Source organism: Heterocephalus glaber, unplaced genomic scaffold (assembly GCF_053883595.1).
Source record: "Heterocephalus glaber isolate CG9 unplaced genomic scaffold, H.glaber_assembly_v1.0 deba00001479, whole genome shotgun sequence".
NCBI lineage: Eukaryota > Metazoa > Chordata > Mammalia > Rodentia > Bathyergidae > Heterocephalus > Heterocephalus glaber.
The window spans coordinates 5538278-5559067 of NW_028258316.1; the positions used below are offsets into that span (position 1 = coordinate 5538278).

The window sequence follows — 20790 nt, forward strand, 5'->3', positions numbered from 1 at the left end:
CACATTTCATTTAATTTGTTTCTAAAGCTGTTGCCTCAAATGACAGTTGGAGCCAGAAGAGACCAAGCCCCGTGTTCTGCTGGAAGGAGCAGAGATGAGACAGCCTGGATGGGGCAGGCAGAGTCTCGGCTCACTTCCGGGCTCTGGCCAGGGACAAATCGGGGCCACTGCCTGGCCCTGGCGCGGGGATTTCCTGCCTCATTCATAGAGGGGCGCAGCGTGTACGCTGCCTCACAGTGGAAGACGCCCTGCAGGACCCCTGGTGCCCTGCTTCACATGGAGCATTCAGGCGCCCGCGGTCCTGACGCCACCCACTGCTGTCCCACCGCAGAGCAAGCGGCGATTCGAGCGCGACTGCAAGGAGGCCGAGCGGGCGCAGCAGTACTTCGAGAAAATGGATGCGGACATCAATGTCACCAAGGCCGACGTGGAGAAGGTCAGTCTCGCCCGAGGGCAGCCGCAGCCACCGAGGGGCCTGGGCCTGAGCGGGTGGGGGCCTCAGGGCTCAGCTGTGCCTCAGTGGCTCCGGGGGAGCGAGCAGGGCCGGCTTCTGGAGGACATGAGTTGGCCCCTGCCGTGGACGGCCGCCAGGCAGAGCCCAGGGCCCTCGCCGCCTCGCTTGGGATTTTCTGAGAAAGCTCTGCGTGCAGTGGAAATGGCATCCACCCAGCAGGACAGGGCAGCCTGCGCTCATCCATCCCGGGCGGGGCGGGGCAGGGCATCCACAGCTTCCTGCTTGGGGGCAAAGGGCCTGTGTGTTTTCAGAGATTTCTTCTGCTTTCACCACAGTGGTCAGAGGTGACTTCAGTGGAGGAATGTCCTGCTCTACCAAATCGCTTGCTGAAAGACAAGATATGCATTCAGATGCCTTTTATTTAATACTATCCAGCCGTGGTGATTCATACCTGGAATCCAGCCTTTGGGAGGCTGAGGCAGGAGGATTGCCACTATTTCGAGCCCAGCCTGGGCTACACAGTACATTGAAGGCCAGCCTGACCTACATAGCAAGACCCTGTCTCAAAAAACCAAAACCAACCAAACAAAAAGCATGTTTTATAATTTCAAAATGTATAGCATATCTACACTTATTTTTTTGTTTATTTTTAATTTAATTGCATTGTGGTCCTAGGAAGTTACCTGAATTTGAATTTTCTGTCTATTAAGATTTATTTCAGGGCCTAGCACCCAGATAAATTTTTTCCCTCAGTACTGGGGATTGAACCCAGGCCCTTCACCCTGAGCTACATTCTCAGCCCCTTTGTATATTTTTTTATTTTGAGGCAGGGTCTTGCTAAGTCACTACGTTGACCAGGCTGGACTCAAACTTGTAACCCTCCTGCCTCTGCCTCCCAGGGTGCTGGGATTACAGGTGTGTGCCACTATGCCTGGCACTTGGGCAGTTTTTATAAATGTTGTGTAAATAATTTAAAAGAACGTGTATCCTTAGTTACAGTTACACATTTTTATTTTTATATATTTTTTGTTTTTTAGACAGGCTTTCCCTATGTTACCCAGGCTAGCCTTGACTCCTGGGCTCAAGGGATCCTCCTGCCTCAGCCTCAGGTCTACATACTTTTATTTTTAGGTCAAGCTTGTTGGTTGAGCTATCTAAAGTCCCCTATCACTAAGATTTTTTTTTCCTCTGCTTGTTCTGACATTTTCTTTCTTCTACCCCAGCTTTGACTTTGCATTTTTGTTATCATTTGAATTGTCCATGTTCCCAGGGTGCAGTGTGATAATGTCCTGTGTGCTGTGGTCAGGGCTATTTGCAAAAGACCCCTGCAAGTGTGAGGGTAGGGATGGCGTGGGAGGCTTTGCGAGGAAAGTGCTGACCTAAGGGACCCTGGAACAAGTCGAGTACCGCAGTTCCAGGCCCAAGACACGGGAGACCGAGTGAGGCCCAGGGACTTGGGCTCTGCTCCGCCTGATTGTCTATGCTCTGTTGCTCTCAAGTATTCCGTTTTCTTCCCTCTGTCAGTTTGAAGGGCCGTAACTGGCGGTGGGATTTCTGGGCTGTGCAGCTCCGTACCGGTTCATGCTCGCCCCTCCCCTGTGCTCCCTGGCCACTGGCCAGGCGTGGGTGGCCGGGCCTCCCGCTCAGACCCGCCGACCTCGCCGGAGGGGCCGCCCGGCAGCTCCTGGGCAGTGTTGCGACAGAGTTCACCTCGGGCCTGGCCGTCGCCCTGCTGGGGTAGCACAGGCCATGCTGGACCTGCGGGGAGGAGCGACTGGAACCGTCGCCGTCCGCTGGGCCGCGGCTGGCAGCGCGGCGCTGGGCACAAAGGGCAAGGTTATCAAAATGCGTGGAATGCGGACTGATCCTCGGACACAGCGCCCAGTGTTCTGTGGCACGCACCCCGCGAGCGCGGATGAATGAGCCCCTGTCCCCGCTGCCGCGTGACGGTGGCCCTGGCATCACGTCTAGGCCGAGAGGGGTGGGGCAGCTGCAGGAGTCTAGCGGGGCCCGGCCGGCCTCACTTGCCTCCCTTTCTTAGGAATCCAGTTTCACTTAGCGCAGCTTCTGCTGCCCCTGGAATTGCAGCCGAAGGGTCGGTGCTGGCCTCCTCCGCTCAGTCACCAAGCCTGTTGGTCAGAGCTCTGCGGAGCGCCGACCTCTGGCTTAATCATCAGTTCCGTTACATAACTCAATTTGAGGAAATGTTCCGAAAGTTAAATGAAAGCCCCGACCACGAAGAGGTATCCATTTCCTTCGGAGTTTGCATTGTTTTTATATAATATGACCTTTTAAAGTATTTGGCTCTGGACAATATTAGTTGTTCTTTATGTATTTTATTTTATTTAATTTTTTATTTTATTTTTTTTGGTCCTGGGGATCAAACTTGGGACCTTGCACTTTTGAGGAAGGCAGCAGCACCACTGAGCTGGCCCTACTTTCTGGTTTTTTGAGACAGGGTTTCAACTCTGTAGCCGGGGCTGGTCTCAAAATCACAGTGAGCCTCCTGCCTCAGCCTCCCCAGTGCTGGGATTAAAAGCATGCACTATGACTCCTAGCAGTTTTATTGTTGTTGTTTTTGTTGTTTGGGAGAATTTGAAATAGAGTCTCACCGAGTAGTCCAGGTTGGCTTTGAACTAACTCACTGTGTAGCCCAGGCCGGCCTGGGCCTAACTCATGGCAGTCCCCTGCCACAGCCTCTTGAGTACTGGGATGGACATTGTTCATTTTCAAGCTCTGTGTAGTGGTCCCTGTTGTGAAGTAGAATAAAAAGTCCTGAGTCGTTTATGAGTAAAGATAGAATTTAAAGAAGTGTGTGATAAGATGAAATAATAGGCTTTTAAAATTTTGTTTTGTCTTGTTTTGGGTGTTGGGCATATTGGCCAAGCACTCTACTGAGCTACAATCCAGGGCTTTTGTTTTTCTTCCAAGACAGGGTCTTGCTGAATTCCCCAGGTAGGGGTACGAACTTTTGATCCTCCTGCCTCAGCCTCCCAGAGTCCTGGGATTTAAGGCATGTGCCGCCACACTCAGCTTAGGTCTTTTTCCTTCCCTCCTTTTTTTTTGAGACAGGGTCTTGCTACCTTGTTCAACAGGCTGGTCTTGAGCTAACTATGTAGCCTGGGTTCGCCTCAAACTCTCAGTGATCCTCCTGCCTTGGCCTCCTAAATGCCGGGATTTCAGGCATGCGCCCCCACGCCCTGCACAGTTTAGGTTTTTAATTACAGTAACAGATGCGAGAGTACTTCTTTCTGTCTCAGAGATGATGTGACAGGGTGCTCTGAAGGTAAAGTGAGGTTGTAGTGAGGGATCCGGCAGTGCTCAGCATTCACTCTGGGTGATCGGTGACCAGGACCGGAGGACCAGAGGGAAGCCCAGCAGTTGGGCAGCGCTGGGTAGGGACCATGTGGCGGCTCCGGGGCTCGGGGGCTCCAGGCAGGGTGGACCAAAGCTGAAGCACGGTGTGAAATTCCTTGACCATTTGGAGCGTCTGCTGGCGCTCGCGGTCATATATGGAGCTGCGCCCTTAGACTCGCGCGGAGCCTCGCTTGACAGTTTTATGGGCCACGTGGCTCTCCTCACCGCTTCCCCTTCTTCCTGGTTTGTGTAAAATGTCTGACTGCTGCGAAGGAACAGCTCACTGTAACAGTGTAGAAAGCAAAAAAAAAAAAAAAAAAAAAAAAAAAAAATTGAAAAAGAGGAAGTGGCTAATAACGCAGGAAGTACATTTTGCAACTGCAGCATAATCTTTGAAACTTAAAAAGGCTTAAAATGTGTTTCATTTCAAACAAGAAATTATATAGAACTAAAAAGAAGACAAAACTGGATGCTGTCGCTCTATTCTTTTATAAGTGACCAGTGCTCAAATGAGAGATCCTAGAGCAGGTAGCTTCTGCAGTGCTCTGGTTTATAGCTATACTGTAAGCAGTCACATCTGAAGATGTTTCCTTCCAAGTGCGGAATTGTTAACATCAAGCCAGTGTGGTGATGCATGCCTGTCATCCCAGCACTAGGGAGGCTGAGGCAGGAGGGTAGCCTGGAGTTCAGGCTGAACTACGCTGAGAGACCCTGTCTCAAAAAACCAAACCAGGGCCGGCGATTTAGCTCAGTGGTTTCGCCGCCTGCTGCGCAAGCGCAAGGACCTGAGTTCGATCCCGGGTACCAAAAAAAAAAACCCAAAATAACAAAACCATATCAAACCGAACAAGCAAGTTAATGTGCAAAAATAGCAAGAGAAGCTGGGCGTGGTGGCACAGGCCTGCAGTTCTAGCATTTGGGAGGCCGAGGCAGGAGGGTCACTGGGAGCTTGAGGCCAGCCTGGGCTACCTAGTGAGCTCAAGTCCAGCCTGGACTGCATAGTGAGACCCTGTCTCAGAGAGAAAGAGAGACAGAGACAGAGAGAAGTTTCACTGGGTATCAGATATTCCTGACCTTTTTAATTGCATTTTACTACTTTCTTGTGGTTTTTCTATTACTTATTTCTTTAACCCTTTTAGTTTAGTTTAGTTTTTGAGACAGGATCTCACTGTGTAGTCCCGGCTGCATTTGAACTCAATATATAGTGCAGGCTGGCCTCAAAGTCACAGCGATCCTCCTGCCTCAGCCTCCTGAGTGCTGGGATTACAGGTGTGCGCCACCCACCACGAGTTGTGATAATTTTCCTCCCTATCCTGTCGTGCTCACAGTGGACACATTATTATCTTTCTTAAATGAGCAGGTGTCCAACAGAGCTGGTTTTTCCTCAACAACACCCCAGCGAGGGCTTGCATTGTTCCCGCGGGCAGCCTGGAACTCTTGTGTTAGCTTCTGGCCATGGTCATGATTGGGCCATCTGTAGAGTGTGCACTGGCGTAAGGACTGGTTTGTTTTGATGCCTTTTGATTGGGGCAGTTCTAGGGATTGAACCTGGGGCCCTGTGCAGGCCCGGTGGGCACTGCACCACCGAGCTGTACCCTTGGGCTTTTTAAAATTCTGTTTTGAAACAAAGTCTGGCTAAATTGTACAGGCTGGCCTCAAGCTTATCATCCTCCTGCCTCAGCCTCCCAAGCAGCAGGGATTAAAGGTGCACACTGCCGCTCCCTCCCAGGGTACTGAGCATTCTTGACTAAGCAGCTGCTGCAACTCAGAAACCAGGGGTACACAGTGACTGACCTGCCCCTCGCTCCCCGAGTTTCTTGCACAAGGGAGTGTGGTGTTTGTTCTCCTGGGTCTGCCCGGCTTGCTCAGCGTGGCTCAGCCTATCTTTTCCAGAGCTGCATTTCTAAAGTGATTTGAAGATTTCTGTTCTCTATAAAATACAGGGGACCATTGACTTACGAACTTAATCCATTCGCAAGGGCTGGTTGTAACTCAAGTTGGTCAGTGAAGGCCCGGGCTCCTTCTCACAACCATCAAAGTCTCTCTCCTGTACACAGGCAGATCCCAGTGTCCTTGGTGAGACACTGGTCCAGGATTTCTCACTTACCCCCACACGGGAAATGTTGTCATGTTCCTTCCAGACTCTTTAAGGGTTAGATCTGTCTCTGAGACCATCTGGAACCACAAGGGGCTGGCATTCTGGCCGTAAAGCAAGACTTTGGTCGTAATGCAACTTGTTCGTGTGTCAGGCCGGTTGTAATTTGAGGGTTCCCTGTAAAGTCAGACTGTAGCACTCGTGTGCATGCACTCATGTATTACTCTCACCCCAACAGCGCAGTGATGGTACAGATACTAACCCCAACCGGAGCCCCGGTGGATACCTGTTTTAAGTCAGGAAATTGCTGCAATGTTCCAAGCATATTTCTTTGGTTAACTTATTTTCAAGTTTTTCTCTGTTTTGTGTTTTCCCTGCACTTCCATTGGGAGCCCCAGGGCTGGATGCCTCCAGGCCACGCCCCCAGCTGGGATCCTCACTGCCTTCCTGAGGGAGCTGGAGGACAACTGCGAGCTGGGAGAGCGGAAAAACAATGCCATTTGTCACACAGCAGTGTCACTCCCAACAAAGAGCCCATTCTTTCCTCTCTGGCAGCGCCCCTCCTCCCACACCAGCCCCTGGGGCCTTCTCTCTTTCTGTTCTCTTTGGCTTCATGGCCCAACCATACCTTCCAGTCTTTCAGGGTTCCTGGCATTCAGCATTAGAATTTGTCTCTCAGCTTATCTTTTCGGTTTTGGGTTTTGTGTTTAGTTGATTTCTGAGACAGGGTCTCACTCTGTAACTCAGGCTGGCCTTGAACTCATGGGGATCCTCCTGCCTCAGCCTTCTGAGTGCTGGAATCACAGGCAGGCACCACCACACCTAGTCCATAAATACTGTTTTGAAGCCTTTTAAATTTTTAAAAAATTATTTATAGCTTTTATTTCCCATTACCATTAAACATTCTTTCATGTGTTTTGTTTGTTTGGTTGGTTGGTTGGTTTTTCTTGTGGTACCGGGGATTGAATTCAGGACCTTGCACATACAATGGAGGTGTGGTGCCACTGAGCTAAATCTCCAGCTTTCATGTGATTTTAATAGGATGTACATTAGTATGACATAATATTTAACTAATTGAATTACTGGGCATTGGTTTCCTATTATTATTTCATATTATTAGCTCTTATAAACAGCGCTGTGCTGGGGCCTTCTGTGGACATCAAAGTCATTTCATTAGGATAAATTCTCAGAGGAGTTGTTGGGTCAAAAACTTAAATAAAATCTGTTTGATCCCTAATCACTGACAGACCGTGCAGAAATCTGGCATATTCATTAGGGCTTCAGAGATGCTCAGTTATTTCCTATTTTTCTGATTGAAAAGTACATAGAAAGTATCCAAAAAAAAAAACAACGAAAAGTACATAGAAAATAGGTAGCAATACTGCGTTACTAGTAGTGTCTTACTATACTAATGTCCCCCTTAGCTGTATGCTGAGGAGCACATGGAGTTTCTTGTTGTTATTGTTGGTTTGGTTTTGGTTCTTTTTTTTTTTTGGTACAAGGATCAAATCAGGACCTTGCGCTTGCGAGGTCGGCAGCAGAACCACCAAGCTAAATCCCCAACTAGTTTTGGTTCTTTTTGAGAGAGGGTCTCCCTCTGTAGTTTAGGCTGGCCTCAAACTCAAAGCAATCCTCCTGCCTCAGTCTCCCAAATGCTCAGATTATAACCATGTGCCAGCACACCTGGCCCCCAGCCCTTTGTAATATTTTTTTTTTGGTACTGGGGATTGAACTTGGGTCCTTGAGCTTGCGAGTCAGGTGGCCTTTGTAATATTTTTACGTGAGACAGTATTGCTTAGTAGTTCTGTTATCCAGGCTGGACTACTACTACTACTACTACTACTACTACTACTACTACGATCCTCCTGCCTCAGCTTCCCAGAGACAGCTGGGATCACAGGCACTGGGTCACCACACCCAACTGTTGTATTCTTTTAACAAAGGAAGGAAAGCTCTAAAAAATCTCTGGTGCATAGTTTATCATTGAAGGGACAGCATTGGATAAAATTCTAAGGTCCAAGGCCATGTTCAAAGAATTTATAAATCTCATCATTTAAGTATTCAGTCAAAGCATAAATGGAACCAGTTCATATTTGCTAATTTTATTAAAAGGTTAAAAGCAGGGATTTAGCTCAGTGGTTCCGCTGCCTGCCTCACAAGCACAAGGTCCGGAGTTCGATCCCTGGTACCAAAAAAAAAAAAAGGTTAAAAGCCACCAGTAAGGCATGGTGGCACATGGGCCTGTAGTCCTAGCACTTGGGAGGCTGAGGCCAGGGGAGACCACATAACAGGACCCTGTCTCAAACAAGCAGCCTTGAGGAAAGAGGCGAGGCTTGCCAACTTCAGTGAGCAGATTCCCCTGTCTCCACAGAAAGTGAGCAGACTCCTCAGAGAGCCGCTTTCTCCTTAGTATTTTGAAATACTAAAGGAAAACTCACACTGAATTAAATAGGAAATAGCGTCACATTTTGGCCATGCAAATCATCTAAAATTAGCAAACTAAGTGGATTATGGATTACAGTATTTTTGTCTTTAAACTCCTTAGGATTTAAAATCTCAGGCTGCAGTTCAGTCTCTGGAAAGGGCAACTCTCCAGGCCTGTCATCCCAGCCCTTGGGAGGCTGAGGCAGGAGGATAGCCATGAGTTTGAGGCCAGCCTGGGCTACATGGTGAGACCCTGTCTCAAAAAAAAGAAACACCCCCCTTGAAAATATGGCAACTCTGACCTTTGGGGCTGTGCAGCCCTGATTCCAGCAGTGCGGGGAACATGCCAGGCCTGGCAGGAGGGTCACCGTGCGTCCGCTTTACCTGAGGGCCTGAGGGTGCGTCAGGAAATTCGGAAGTTCACTGTGGTTGCTTGCGTCGCAGGCTGAGCTGTCTGTGACTCAGCCTCCGGCAACCTGGGCAGTTCTGGGCTTTGAGAGCACCGTCTCTGAATTCTGAGACTCGGACTCATTTTCAAAAGTGAAATAAACCTACCCTGCGTTATCCCCGCTCTGGCGTCATGTTGCACTAGCTGCCGCTTCTCTTTGTTTTTAGAATGAGAAATTTGGTTTAAAGAAAGAGCATATGTTGTGGCTTAGGATGGAAATACCGTAGGCCTTTGAGATAACAGCTGCTATTTTTAGACTCACACCAAGAGGAGAAATTGTGATGCTTACAGTCTTGCCTCAGACATCAGGAGATACACTCTGTAAAATGAACTGCCACCCTGTCATTGCTGGTTTTGAAAATACTTTTAAAGATTTTTAAATTTGTTTTTGTTGGTTTTTGGGTTTTGGGGGGTGGTTTTTGGTACCCAGGGTCGAACTCAGGACCTTTTGCTTGCAAGGCAGGCACAGTGCCACTGAGCTAAATCCCTGGCCCATGTTGTTTTTGTTTTTTTGAGACAGGGTCTTGCTGTGCAGTTCAGGCAGGCCTTGAACTCAATATGTAGCCCAGGCTGGCCTCAAACTCATGACAACCCTCCTGTCTCAGCCTCCTGAGTGCTGGGATGACTGGTGTGCTCCACCACGCACGGCTAAGATTTATTTATTTATTTTTGGTACCAGGGATGGAACTCAGGTTCTTCCACTTGCGAGGCAGGTGCCGGAACCACTGAGCTAACCCCCCACCCCAGCCCCGCTAAGATATTTTTTTAAATGTGTCTGTAATAATGAGTAACTGCCTCCGAGAAACTAGTGACTCTTGAATTCCGTTGTAAAATAAACAGGAGGGCTTTCTAAACCAAAATAGATTTCCATGGCGAATCTGCTCAGCACAAGGGCACATTCCTCACTCTGCTGGCCGGGAGTGGATTTTAATCCAAAGCAGCTGCAGATGGAGCTGAGCAAGCGCTTGGGTCTCCCTGTTGGGCTTTGCAGGGTCTGTCGCACAGCGGTGCCTTGCCTCTTTCCTGGCTTCCCTGTGCCCTGACCAGCTGAGGGCCAAGGTTTTGCGCCAGAGAAAACATCACAGGCAGGTGACGCCTGGCAGGTCCCTGCAGAGGGCGTGAGGCTGGCTGTCTGTGCTCCGGCTTCCCTCAGTTCCTCACACGGCTGCTTCTCCTCCCGTGCCCACCGCCCACCGCCCGCCACTGCTCAGCCTTGTTGTGAGAGGACATCGGGACACTCTTAGGAGCCGCCAGCGACATGGCCCGGCGCACACGCAGCAGGCAGGAGGTCATGGCCTTCCTGCCCAGTGCTGCTGGGACCTCAGGACAGATCCCGGCAGGAAGAATCTCCAGGTTGGCCTGCGAAGAGTTTTATGCTCAGGAGGCTGAGGCAGGAGGATTGTTGCGAGTATGAGGCCAGTGTGAACTGCCTATCGAGACCCTGTCTGAAAAACAAACGAAGTAAATTAAAAACACACACAAAAGGGCCGGGGATTTAGCTCAGTGGTTCTGCCGCCTGCCTTGCAAGCGGGAAGTCCTGAGTTTGATCCCCAGTACCAAAAAAACCCCCCAAAAAACACACACACACACAAAAAAAGAAAAGTAAGTTCTCTAAAGGAGACTGAACAGTGTAAATCCAGGAACTTTCTGCCTCACTACTTACACGGTGCCTTCCAGAGGAGGGGGAAGAGAAGTTCCCCTCCCGCCCCCGGGTTTTTGTGAGCCTTTCTGAGGAAGGTGTGTGAAGGGGCGAGCGGGAGTGTTTTAGAAGTTCGAGGTCTGCGGGGATTCCCTGGGTTTTTCTCTTAATGTCTGTAGTGAGGGCGGCCGAGAGCCAAGTCCTGGCGTTGGCAGCACAGGGGACACAGATGGCGCCACTGTGGGCGGCTTCCTCCCACCCTGTGGCCTTGGGAGCGCACTCAGGACGGGACGTGCATCAGGCTTCTGATTTGCATACTCTCCAAGGAGGCGTCCATTTGGCAGGGTAGGGGAAGGGGTGGCCGCGGAGGCAAACTGCAGTTAAGGATGAGGGGCCATGGGCATCAGCCAGCTTGAGACACGGCAGGAACCGCAGGTCGCCACCTGCATCCAGAAAGTGTCTGGTGAATTAGGAAGAAGACAGGTGAGGAGCAGCCAAGTGACCCAAGTGACCCTGCCACCGTGTTCCCAGCCCCCGCACCGAGCCAGCACAGGCAGAAGTGAGGCCGGTCAGGCCTCCCAGTCACAGGGGTGGGAACCATGCAGAGAGCCCAGATGACGAAACACCTGCGCTGGATGTCACCTGTCGGCAGGCAGAGGGGATCCACGGCTGGTGCCTGGCTTATCCGCTTCGTTTGCACAGGCTTGCTGTGCTGTTTCTTCCATTCTTTTCTTTGTTGTTTTTGACACAGGTTCTCACTATTTAGCCCAGGCTGGCCTTGAACTCGAGGTGATCCTCCTGCCTCAGCATCCTGAGTGCTGGGCTTATAAGTGTGTGCCACCATGCCCGGCCTGTGGTTTTTCCCCATCAGGTCTCTGCTTTCAGTAAGGCTGGCTCAGGGACACCCGAACAGGCCGGAGCCCACACAGTGGTCTGGAATGTAGCCCACACCCAAGGTGGCTTTGGTGCAGTGCAGTTTCAGGCCCTGTCCTCAGCCAGGCAGGCTCTGCGCTGAGGACTCGGGCTGGGTCAGTGTCACCGGGTGATGTTTTAAAAGGTCCCTGAGAGCAGCAGGTCCTGTCTTTTCTGGTTTTTTGGTACTGGGGATCAAACTTGGGACCTTGTGCTTGCGAGGCACTCGCTGGAACCACTGAGCTAAATCCCCTGCCCTCTTTTTTTGGTTTTCTTGAGACAGAGTCTCACTATGTAGTCCAGGCTGGCCTCAAACTCATTATGTAGCTCAGGCTGGCCTCAAACTCTCAGCAGTTCTCTTGCCTCAGCCTCCCAACTGCTGGGATGAATGGGGGTGTGCCACTATGCTCAGCCAAGACATTTTTTAAAAAAATATCACCTGCAGCCAGGCATAGTGGTGCACGCCTATCATCCCAGCACTTGGGAGGCTGAGGCAGGCAGATTGCTGTGAGTCTTGGGATGGATGGATGGGTAGATATGTGGCTAGGGAGCTAGATGGCACCAGCCCCACCTGCTCACACAGCACTCTGAGGTACCCCGATCCTGGCACGCTGTCCGAGGCTTCCTCGGTGCCGTGTGAATGTGCGGTTTCTCCTTTCACCCTAGGCACGGCAGCAGGCTCAGATCCGTCACCAGATGGCCGAGGACAGCAGAGCCGACTACTCCTCCATCCTGCAGAAGTTCAACCAGGAGCAGCACGAGTACTACCACACCCACATCCCCAACATCTTCCAGGTGTGCCTCCTCTCCCCGGCTTCCCTCCGCCACACGGGTGCGGCTCTGTGTGCTGAGGGTTCAGAACCTCAGTTTCCACTAAGCTGCCTTTGAGGCCTCGACAGTGAGCACTGGCTGGCTCTAAAAATGAAATGTCGTGTTCCCCGCAGCGTTGATCAGTAAATAGCTGCGGCAAACCTCCTGGGTTTGCACCTTCAACTTTGTGTTTTTTCTCCTCCAGGCTTAGAACTGTGACTCTTAGATTTCTGTTCTCTTCGCTAAAAGGGCTAAAAGGGCCATTCTGGCCACAAAAATGTCAGCTTCGCTTTAGGAGACAAAGCAGCATTCATGCAGCTGTAGACTTTGAACAAATGGCTGTTCTTTCGTTTGCATTGTTTTCTTTTAGCTACTTTAGTTTGTCAAAAATGCTATGAGGGGACCTGGGGGCAGAACTCAGTGATAGAGCACTTGCCTAGCGTGGTCCAGGCCTGGAGTTTGGTCCCCAGCACAGAGAAAGAGAGACTAGAAGAGAGAAACCGAGCCAGGCGTGGTGCCGCACATCTGTAATCCCAGCACTGGAGAGGCTGAGGCAGGCAAAACCCTGTGAGTTTGAGGCCAGCCTGAGACAGTGAGAGCCTGTCTCAAAAAACCAAATAAACAAAATTGTGCATGGCCAGCACTGGGGCAGCCCAGTGCTCAGAGAAGGTGTGCACAGCCCAGCCCGCAATGCCGTAACAGTGCCCCCCCAAGCCCCTGCCTTAAGCAGCTGTGCCATTTACCTTACACGAAATCTGATGCGGCAGAAAATCCAAGAGATGGAGGAGCGGCGCATCGTGAGGATTGGCGAGAGCATGAAGACCTACGCCGAGGTGGACCGGCAGGTGATCCCCATCCTTGGGAAGTGCCTGGATGGCATTGTGGCTGCGGCCCAGGCCATCGACCAGAAAAGCGTGAGTACCCTCGCAGGGGTGGCTGCCGGCTGGGGTCACAAGCGCAGGCGCACGTGCATGTGCGTGTTTGTGTCTGTGTGTGAGAGACAGGGTCCAGCCTTGCGCCCGCAGCCATCCTCCTGCTTCAGCCTCCCGAGTGCAGGGTGACGTGTGCCCCCCCAGGCCCCGCTGTGTCATCATCCCGCATCCCATTGGAAGCACTGCCCCTCCCACCTGCCCGCCTGGTGGTGGCCCCGCCGCCGGCCTGCCCTGTGCCTGTTGGGCCTGCGGGCCTTGGGCCCCTGCTCCCCGCCTGCCCGCCCGTCCCTGCAGACTTCCCCGTGCCCCACCCCCAGGTCCCACCCTAGGACCCCAAGGGCAGCCTGGGTAACCTCGGAGCCTCGAGCTCATCGCCCTGTGCAGCCGCATGGAGACCAGAGGGCCAGAGACACCGGGGGACCCTGTCAAGTGAGCTAGTGCAGGGCGTGGCGGTGCATCCTGGAGGCTGAGGCAGGAGGATCACCGTGAGTTCCGGTCCAGCCTGGGCTACGTCGCGTGATCCTGTCTCAAATAAAGCAAAAGGAAAGACTTATAAGGGAAGCCAGATATGTGTATTGCGATACATTTCATGGGAACTGCCTAGACACGGGCCCTTGATTTTTTTTTTTTAACCTGCTTTTAACACACTAGGCTTTTGTCTTTCGTTGTTGTTTTGGGTTTGTTTTTTCTGTTTTGTTTTGTTTTGGGTACTGGGGATCGAACTCAGGACCTTGTGCTTTCGAGGCAGGTGGCAGAACCACTGAGCTAAATCCCCAGCCCCTGCTTTGGGTTTTGTGAAACAGGGTCTCACTGTGTAGTTCAGGGTGGCCTGGAACTTGCCGCAATCTTCTTGCCTCAGCCTCCCAAGTGCTGAGATCACAGGCGTACACTACCATGCCCAGCCAAACTAGCTTTTTAAATAAATATTTGTTTCTCCAAAAGTAGAAAAATGGCTATTGAAAATACCTTCAAATCTCAACTAGAGACAGACCTTTATGAGTTGTATTTATTCATTCTAGTGATAAACATGTTGCTAGAAAAAACATCAATATAATTTTCTTAGAATAGCGTCTGTATGAGGTCACCATAATTTATTGTAAAAAGTATTTGCATAGATAGGGTGCCCTGTAATCCCAGCTACTTGGGAGGCTGAGGCAGGAGGATCTCAAGTTTGAGGACTTTTTAACAAAACTGTGTCTGAAAATTAAAACTAAACAGAGGTGAGGATATAGCCTGGCACTCCCTGGGATCAATCCCCAGTACCAGAAGGGAAAAAAGAAAAAGCTCTTGGATCCACTGAAGGCACCTGTGTCTGTGGGCGTCATCACAGGATTCACAGCTGGTGATAGAAGCGTACAAGTCGGGATTCGAGCCTCCCGGCGACATCGAATTTGAGGACTACACGCAGCCCCTGAAGCGCACCGTGTCCAACAACAGCCTCTCCACGCCCCGGGCGGACGGCAAGGCAGAGCTCAAGTTCGGCGGCAAATCCAAAGGGAAGCTGTGGCCATTCATCAAGAAGAACAAGGTACTGATGGTTCGGACCCAGCACAGGCCGAGTCTGATAGTGTGGAGATTTTAACTTCATCTTTCAGTCTTAAGGGTACCTGAGGGCTCAAACCTGTGGTTTCAGAATGGGCGAGCGGTCAGCGCACGGCCTGGTCTTGTTTGAGGCCATGCTCACTGCCCTGCCACCCCACTAACAGGTCGCACCCCTCTTTCACCCGGGTCCCCCTGGCTGGGCGAGGGGCAGCGCCCCATTTCCATAACAACCCATCAGCTTGCTGCTGTGGCTGACAGCTCGATTTGGAACTCACATTAGCACGGACGGGACTGGTGCTTCCCTCACTCAGCGCGGGGCGCAGTGCATGGTGGCCCTAACCTGGTGCTGTAGTGCAGGCTGAGGCGACCCTGTGCTCTAACCTCATGGTGGCTGCAGGTTCCCCTGAGAGACGGCCTGGCACTAAGGTCTCTGTTTTCTCCCATCGCTCCGCTAGCGCAGGAGGTGGAGACCCTGACCCTCTGGCTTAGTGCGGTGTAGAGTGACTAACGGAGCGGTAGTTGGCTTGTGGACGTCGCATGAGTCCTCCTCTGTTGCAAAACTCACTAACCCTCTCCCTCTCGTCCCGTCCTCCATCAACATGTGCTCCACGCTTTCCTTTGGACCATGGCCTAAATATTTAATGGTTTGTGTTTTACTTGCTTTGTATTTCCAATATGATTTGATGCTTATTTTTGTTTTGTGTCTTCTTGTTTCTGGTTTACTCTGTCACTGCTCATCTCACACGTAGCTTATGTCCCTTTTAACGTCCCCCCATCAGCCCCCTCCTCCACCCCCCGCCTCCGCCTCACCCTCTGCTGTTCCCAACGGCCCTCAGTCTCCCAAGCAGCCAAAGGAGCCCCTCTCCCATCGCTTCAACGAGTTCATGAACTCCAAACCCAAAATGCACTGCTTCAGGAGCCTAAAGCGCGGGGTAAGTGCTGCCCGGAGTCTGTCTCTGCGCACGCGCGTCCCTCCTTTCTTGTTCTGCTAACTTGCTTTGTGTGTGAACGGGTCCATTGTTTTCCTGTGACATCAAAAAAGGGAAAGAAAGGAAAACCTAAGAGTCATTATAGCTGGAAAGGAAGAAAGATGGAGGGAGGAAGAAGGAAGAAAGTAGCTGGGTGTGGTGGGCCATGCCCCCCATCCTAGCACTCAGGAGGCTGAGGCAGGAGGATCGCTGCAAGCTTGTGGCCAGCCTGGGCTACACAGTGAGTTCAAGGCCAGCCTGAGCTACATAACCGAGACCCTGTCTCAAAAAAGAAAAAACAGAGAGGGAACCAGGGGGCCAATGGAAGAAAAGTAAAAGCCAGCTTGGCTGCTTCTCTCTGGGTCGTGCTGAAAGGCTGTTCTTTACTTCCCCATAAAGCTGCTAAGTGTTCACCTTGATTTCACCAAAAAAGGAAACACAGATTCAGTTTCTAAAGCTAAGTAAGCGGGAGATGAGGAATCGGGAAGGACTGCACAGTCAGAAGAGGTTTGCTTACTAATTCTGAAGTGGTGTGAGCATAACTTAAGGCCAGCACTTCCCTCAGAACTGTACCCTAGGCTGTAACCTGGGCTCAGAGGGGAACTGGCCTGCCACAGGCTTTCGGGAGCCCCTGCAGTGAGGCTCTGGGATGCTGGTAAAAGAGGCCTCGCCCCGTGCCGGGTGAGCAGCCCTGGTACAGAAATCAGAAGTCCGAAATGCTCCAGACTCTGCAGCCTTGCGAGGGTCGACACGACACTGCAGGTGGGAAATTCCACAGCTGAGCTCAGGAGACAGGTCACAGGCAAAGCACAAACATAGCCAGGCGTAGGGGTGCACACCTATAATCCCACCACTTGTGAGGCTGAAGCAGGAGGATCGCTGGAAGTTCAAGGCCAACCTGGACTATATTGCAAAACCCTGTCTCAAAAAACCAAACCAGGGCTGGGGATGTAGCTCAGTGGTGTAAGTGCCTTGTCTGGCAAGTATGAGGCCCTGAGTTCAATTTCCGGTACCAAAACAAAACAAAGCCACAAATGCAGGGGTGAGGGGTGTAGCTCAGTGCTAACACTTGCCTTGCATGCCCAGGGCTCTGGGTTTTAAGATCCATAAGCAAGGACACAACAGACATCATGTACAGTTGCCCTGAGATTGTGTGTAAAGTGCATGAAATGTAAATGAACCTCATGTCTAGACCTGGCTCCTCCCCTGTGTCTCATTACAGGGACACAGATATTCCAGAATCTGGTCTGAAACACTTGTCGCCCCAAGCACTTCTGTTCAGGGATGCACGACCTATATTGTTTTAGAGGATGGAATCACATTAGCACTGCCACTCACCACAGAGCTAAGTTCTGTGGCTTTTTACAGTCACACTGTGAAGCCTGGTTGCTCACTTCTCCATATTTTACTCCTAAAGAAACTGGGCCATAGAAAGATGAAGTTGGGAAGATGGTGATTCCTGGGTAGAAACCAGAGTCTTCGAGTGGGGTCTTCATTGCTGTAGCCCCCAGGTCAGGGAAATCACCGGGTCCGGCTGATTCAGAGCAGCTGCTGTGGAGCTCTGTCATTTGATGGTGTGTCTGTGAGGCACCGTGTGGGATGTAGACACCAGTCTGGCTTAGAGAAGAAGATCAGAACGAAGGAATCTGTAGCCTCTGAATACTACTAAATGGTTGGTCTAATCCAGGACTTCCCGGGATAGCTTTAAAATGGAAATCTTTTGTGGTGAGAAACCTCTAAACAGATGATTTAGAGCATTAACAGATCCAGCAAGATTTTGTTTGGCTTTTATTCTGTCCTTGGTGAGTTACGGTACAGTTCTGTAGAGAATAACAGTAGTTGTTAACCTGGCAATCATAATTCTTTAAGTCTACAAAAAGTTCTCCAGCTCAAAAAGAAGGTAAATATATATCATTGATAACTAGGTCACGGGCCAGGGATTTAGCTCAGTGGTTCCGCTGCCTGCCTTGCATGCGCAAGGTCCCAAGTTTGATCCCCAGTACCAAAAGAAAAGTCAAGATAACTATGTCAATACCCGTTAAAGTAAGGGACAGAAACAGCATTTCTTCATAGGTACAATTCCTCTTAGAAGAGAATCTAAAAGTTTTATGCAAAGAATACATTTGGGAAATGATCTCATGTTGTGCAACCCAGAACATCAGGTTAAGAATTGAAAGTGTGCTGGGGATTTAGCTCAGTGGTTCTGCCGCCTGCCTCACAAGTGCAAGGACCCGGGTTTGATCCCCAGTACCACAAAAAAAAAAAAAAAAAAAAAATTGGACATGTAATTTCCTAAAGATCCAGAGAGCCATTGTTAGAAGGCAGAATACAGCTTCAGAAGTGGGTCATGGATTGTGCTGAGTTCTATTACCCGGCCTGGCTGAGGAATCTGCAGTTTTCTGGCTGGATTTTGCTGGCTTTTAGAAGTCCATTCATTCCCCAGAGAATTTCCGACACATGACCAGGGCGAGCCAGGCCATAAAGTGTTATATTAGCTGCGAGCCAGCTAACACATCACCGCCAGCACCTTCACCAAGTTTTCTTCTATTGTATCTATACTAAATGGATCTGCAGTTGTCTGCATGACGGGATATGTTGGACACAGGTGATCACTGGCATCCATCCATGTATCTGCCCCACGCTTCTGTCCACATCGCAGTCTGTTGGTTGCAAATGGTTTCTGAATCTGTGTTTCATGGACTTCTCTAAATGTTTAGGAAAAGATTAAAGAACATCAGTGTTCAGTAAGTATAAGAAAAGGATGGCAAGAAGAACAAACAGGAAATGGGTTATTTTGATGACTTTAAAGGAAAATCCTTTTTTACCATCAGCAAAATGAATTTTATTTTTTATTCCTTATTTTCTGTGCTCAGCAAATTTGTTTTTTAAACAAATGTCCTCAATGGTAAGTGTTTTCCTGAGGGCAAAGCACACGTTTGTATACATTAGAAGCATTAGTAATGAATACAGAAATAGTTGTGCTTCTCTTATTTTTGGTCAGTCTGTTCGTAGGGTCAGATCCAATATTCCTTCCCTAAGAAGAAGCAGTGCAAAAGCAGAAAAGGAAACAAAAGAAAAGGAAAAAAAGGAAGCTGGGCGTGATGTCACACACCTGTGATCCCAGCACTGGGGAGGCTGAGGCAGGAGGATGCCCTGAGTTCAAGGCCACCCTGGACTACATAGTGAGACCTGTCTTTGAAAAAAGGAAATACTAAGAAGAAAAAAGTTTTAAAAACTGAATCTAAAGTTTGAGGGAAAAGATTCGATTTTAATCTCAGCATAGAAGGTGCTTGGCTTACAAGCTCCATGGCTAAAATGATGTAGCCTTTGTTAGCATTTCATTTCTTCTTTTTCACTTGAGACTGTTATACCAAAGATAATTTAGTTAAAAAAAGTATGGGGGGGGCTGGGGATTTAGCTCAGTGGTTCCACTGCCTGCCTCACAAGCACAAGGTCCCGAGTTCAATTTCCAGTACCAAAAAAAAAAAAGGAAAAGGAAAAGTATCCTAGGAGAATAGCAACTCTGTGACTCTAATATGTCTTTTAATTTATCGTGTTTTGCAACAAATGAAATGTGTTTCACTTATCTGAGTAGAAATCCAACCAAACATCTCTTAGCACAACTGATTTCTTTTCCAAATAATTAAACAGGAGAAAATATTTTTCATTGTAAGCCACTGACATTTGCCAGAAAATTTCCTTTTTCCGGGCATCTTTAAAGATTGGTATGCCAGGAGCCCTTTCAGTGTTATTTCATGTTTCACAAGTCAAAGAAAAATGCCCGGGTGTGGTAGCATGCACCTGTAATCTCAGCATTGTGGAGGCTAAGGCAGGAGGATCGCCAGAAGCTCAAGGCCTGCCCGGGCTATGTAGGGAGACGTCATCTCCGAAAATCAGAAAGTCAGAGAAAATGAAGCTAAACAGGGTGTCCTCAATTTGCATTCCCAAAGTGTAATGCTGTTGTCTTCCGTGAGTTTTCTTTTCCTGACCTGTGCAAGGTACCCCTGCATGTAAAATCTGGACCTCACCAATATTTCAGAGTTAACTGTATGCAAAAATAATATCAGAATTGAGCAAAGATGCTGGGACTCCATGTCGGAGTCTGTCAGGTGTCACAGGCTTACACAGGTGACTTTATTTGCATGTATTTTACCCTATTCTCTTGCTGATTATTGGCAGACTCAGTCTTACCGTTTTCACAAAGAACTCATGAAGAGGACACTAGGGATGCCCACCTATGCCTTTGAGGCGAGGGCCTATGTTGTAAGTGTCCCTGTGTCGTAGCTCACAGTCAACGGCACAGCCACTAACCCCATCGCCAGCGCCAAGACTGGGGACCTCGCAGCCATAGCACCTCTACACACCTCCAGGTGGCGCTCTCAGTGGAGACCAGGATCCGGGGAAATCTCACCATATAAATTCAGTGGCCTTCAGGTGTGGTGGCACACACCTGTGATCCCAGCACCTGGGAGGCTGAGGCAGGAGGATCACCAGGAGTTCAAGGCCAGCCTGGGCTACATACCGAGACACTGTCTCAAAAACCAAAAATAAAATATTCAATGGCCACTTCATGTTTGGAACTTGCATGGCAAAGGAGACCATGCTGCATAATAATCCTCCCATATCCCAGCGCTGTCAGGAGGCTGAGACACCTCCCGCAGGTCCCCTCCTTTTCAGTCTAGTTCTGGGGAGACCTTTAAAGGGATTGTGACATCGATGAAATGTCGCTGGGTACGATCCTGTGGCAGAATTTCACCATGAAACGCAGCCGCAGAGCATGGTCTTGGGACACAGTGCTCTTGCAGGGGACAGTTATCGGCCCAGAGAGCCACATTTGTGACAGGTGGATCAGGAGGGTTGTGGCCGTGGCGCCTGAGGACGAGACAAAACTGAGTGTCACGTGGGGAGGCAGAGTAGAAAGTGATTTGGGCCACTGCTGTGTGCCACTGGCCAGTGTCCCCTTTCTCTGCACGTGAGGTTAGTCCCTGTGACTGTCCAATAACACATGTCCCGCTGGCCGTGTCTCGCATCTCGCATGTGTTATTGATGCTTCTGGCTGAGGCTCTGTCTCCTGAAACTGACAGCTTCTGGTTGTTCACCATCGGGCAATGCACGTAATGAGACTTTATGATTACTCTCCTAGCCGATGAGTAGCTTTCTAATCTTAAATTATCTCATTGGCTGGCTTATGGCATCAGATCAAGAACCA

At 50.0% G+C, this 20790-nt stretch overlaps 1 protein-coding gene and 1 long non-coding RNA gene across 26 annotated transcripts in view; one reads left to right on the plus strand and one right to left on the minus strand.

Moving 5' to 3' along the window:
• Window positions 1-20790, plus strand: part of Fnbp1 (formin binding protein 1) — an 85136-nt gene that overhangs the window by 49258 nt on the left and 15088 nt on the right. For 11 of the 25 annotated variants that reach the window (XM_087183060.1, XM_087183054.1, XM_087183055.1 and 8 more), the window contains 5 exons: window positions 332-436; window positions 11996-12124; window positions 12907-13053; window positions 14402-14599; window positions 15363-15545. In XM_087183060.1, the coding sequence (XP_087039186.1) occupies window positions 332-436; window positions 11996-12124; window positions 12907-13053; window positions 14402-14599; window positions 15363-15545 (762 nt within the window). Of the gene's footprint in view, window positions 1-331; window positions 437-11995; window positions 12125-12906; window positions 13054-14401; window positions 14600-15362; window positions 15546-19760; window positions 19845-20790 lie in introns of all 25 variants that reach the window. The other 14 variants (XM_087183062.1, XM_004849125.3, XM_087183061.1 and 11 more) reach the window with 4 other exon arrangements.
• Window positions 431-11301, minus strand: LOC147826050 (uncharacterized). Its single transcript, XR_015439823.1, has 3 exons — window positions 5919-11301; window positions 5606-5741; window positions 431-4094 (listed from the first exon to the last, which is right to left on the minus strand). It is a non-coding gene; the product is annotated as an uncharacterized LOC147826050 (long non-coding RNA).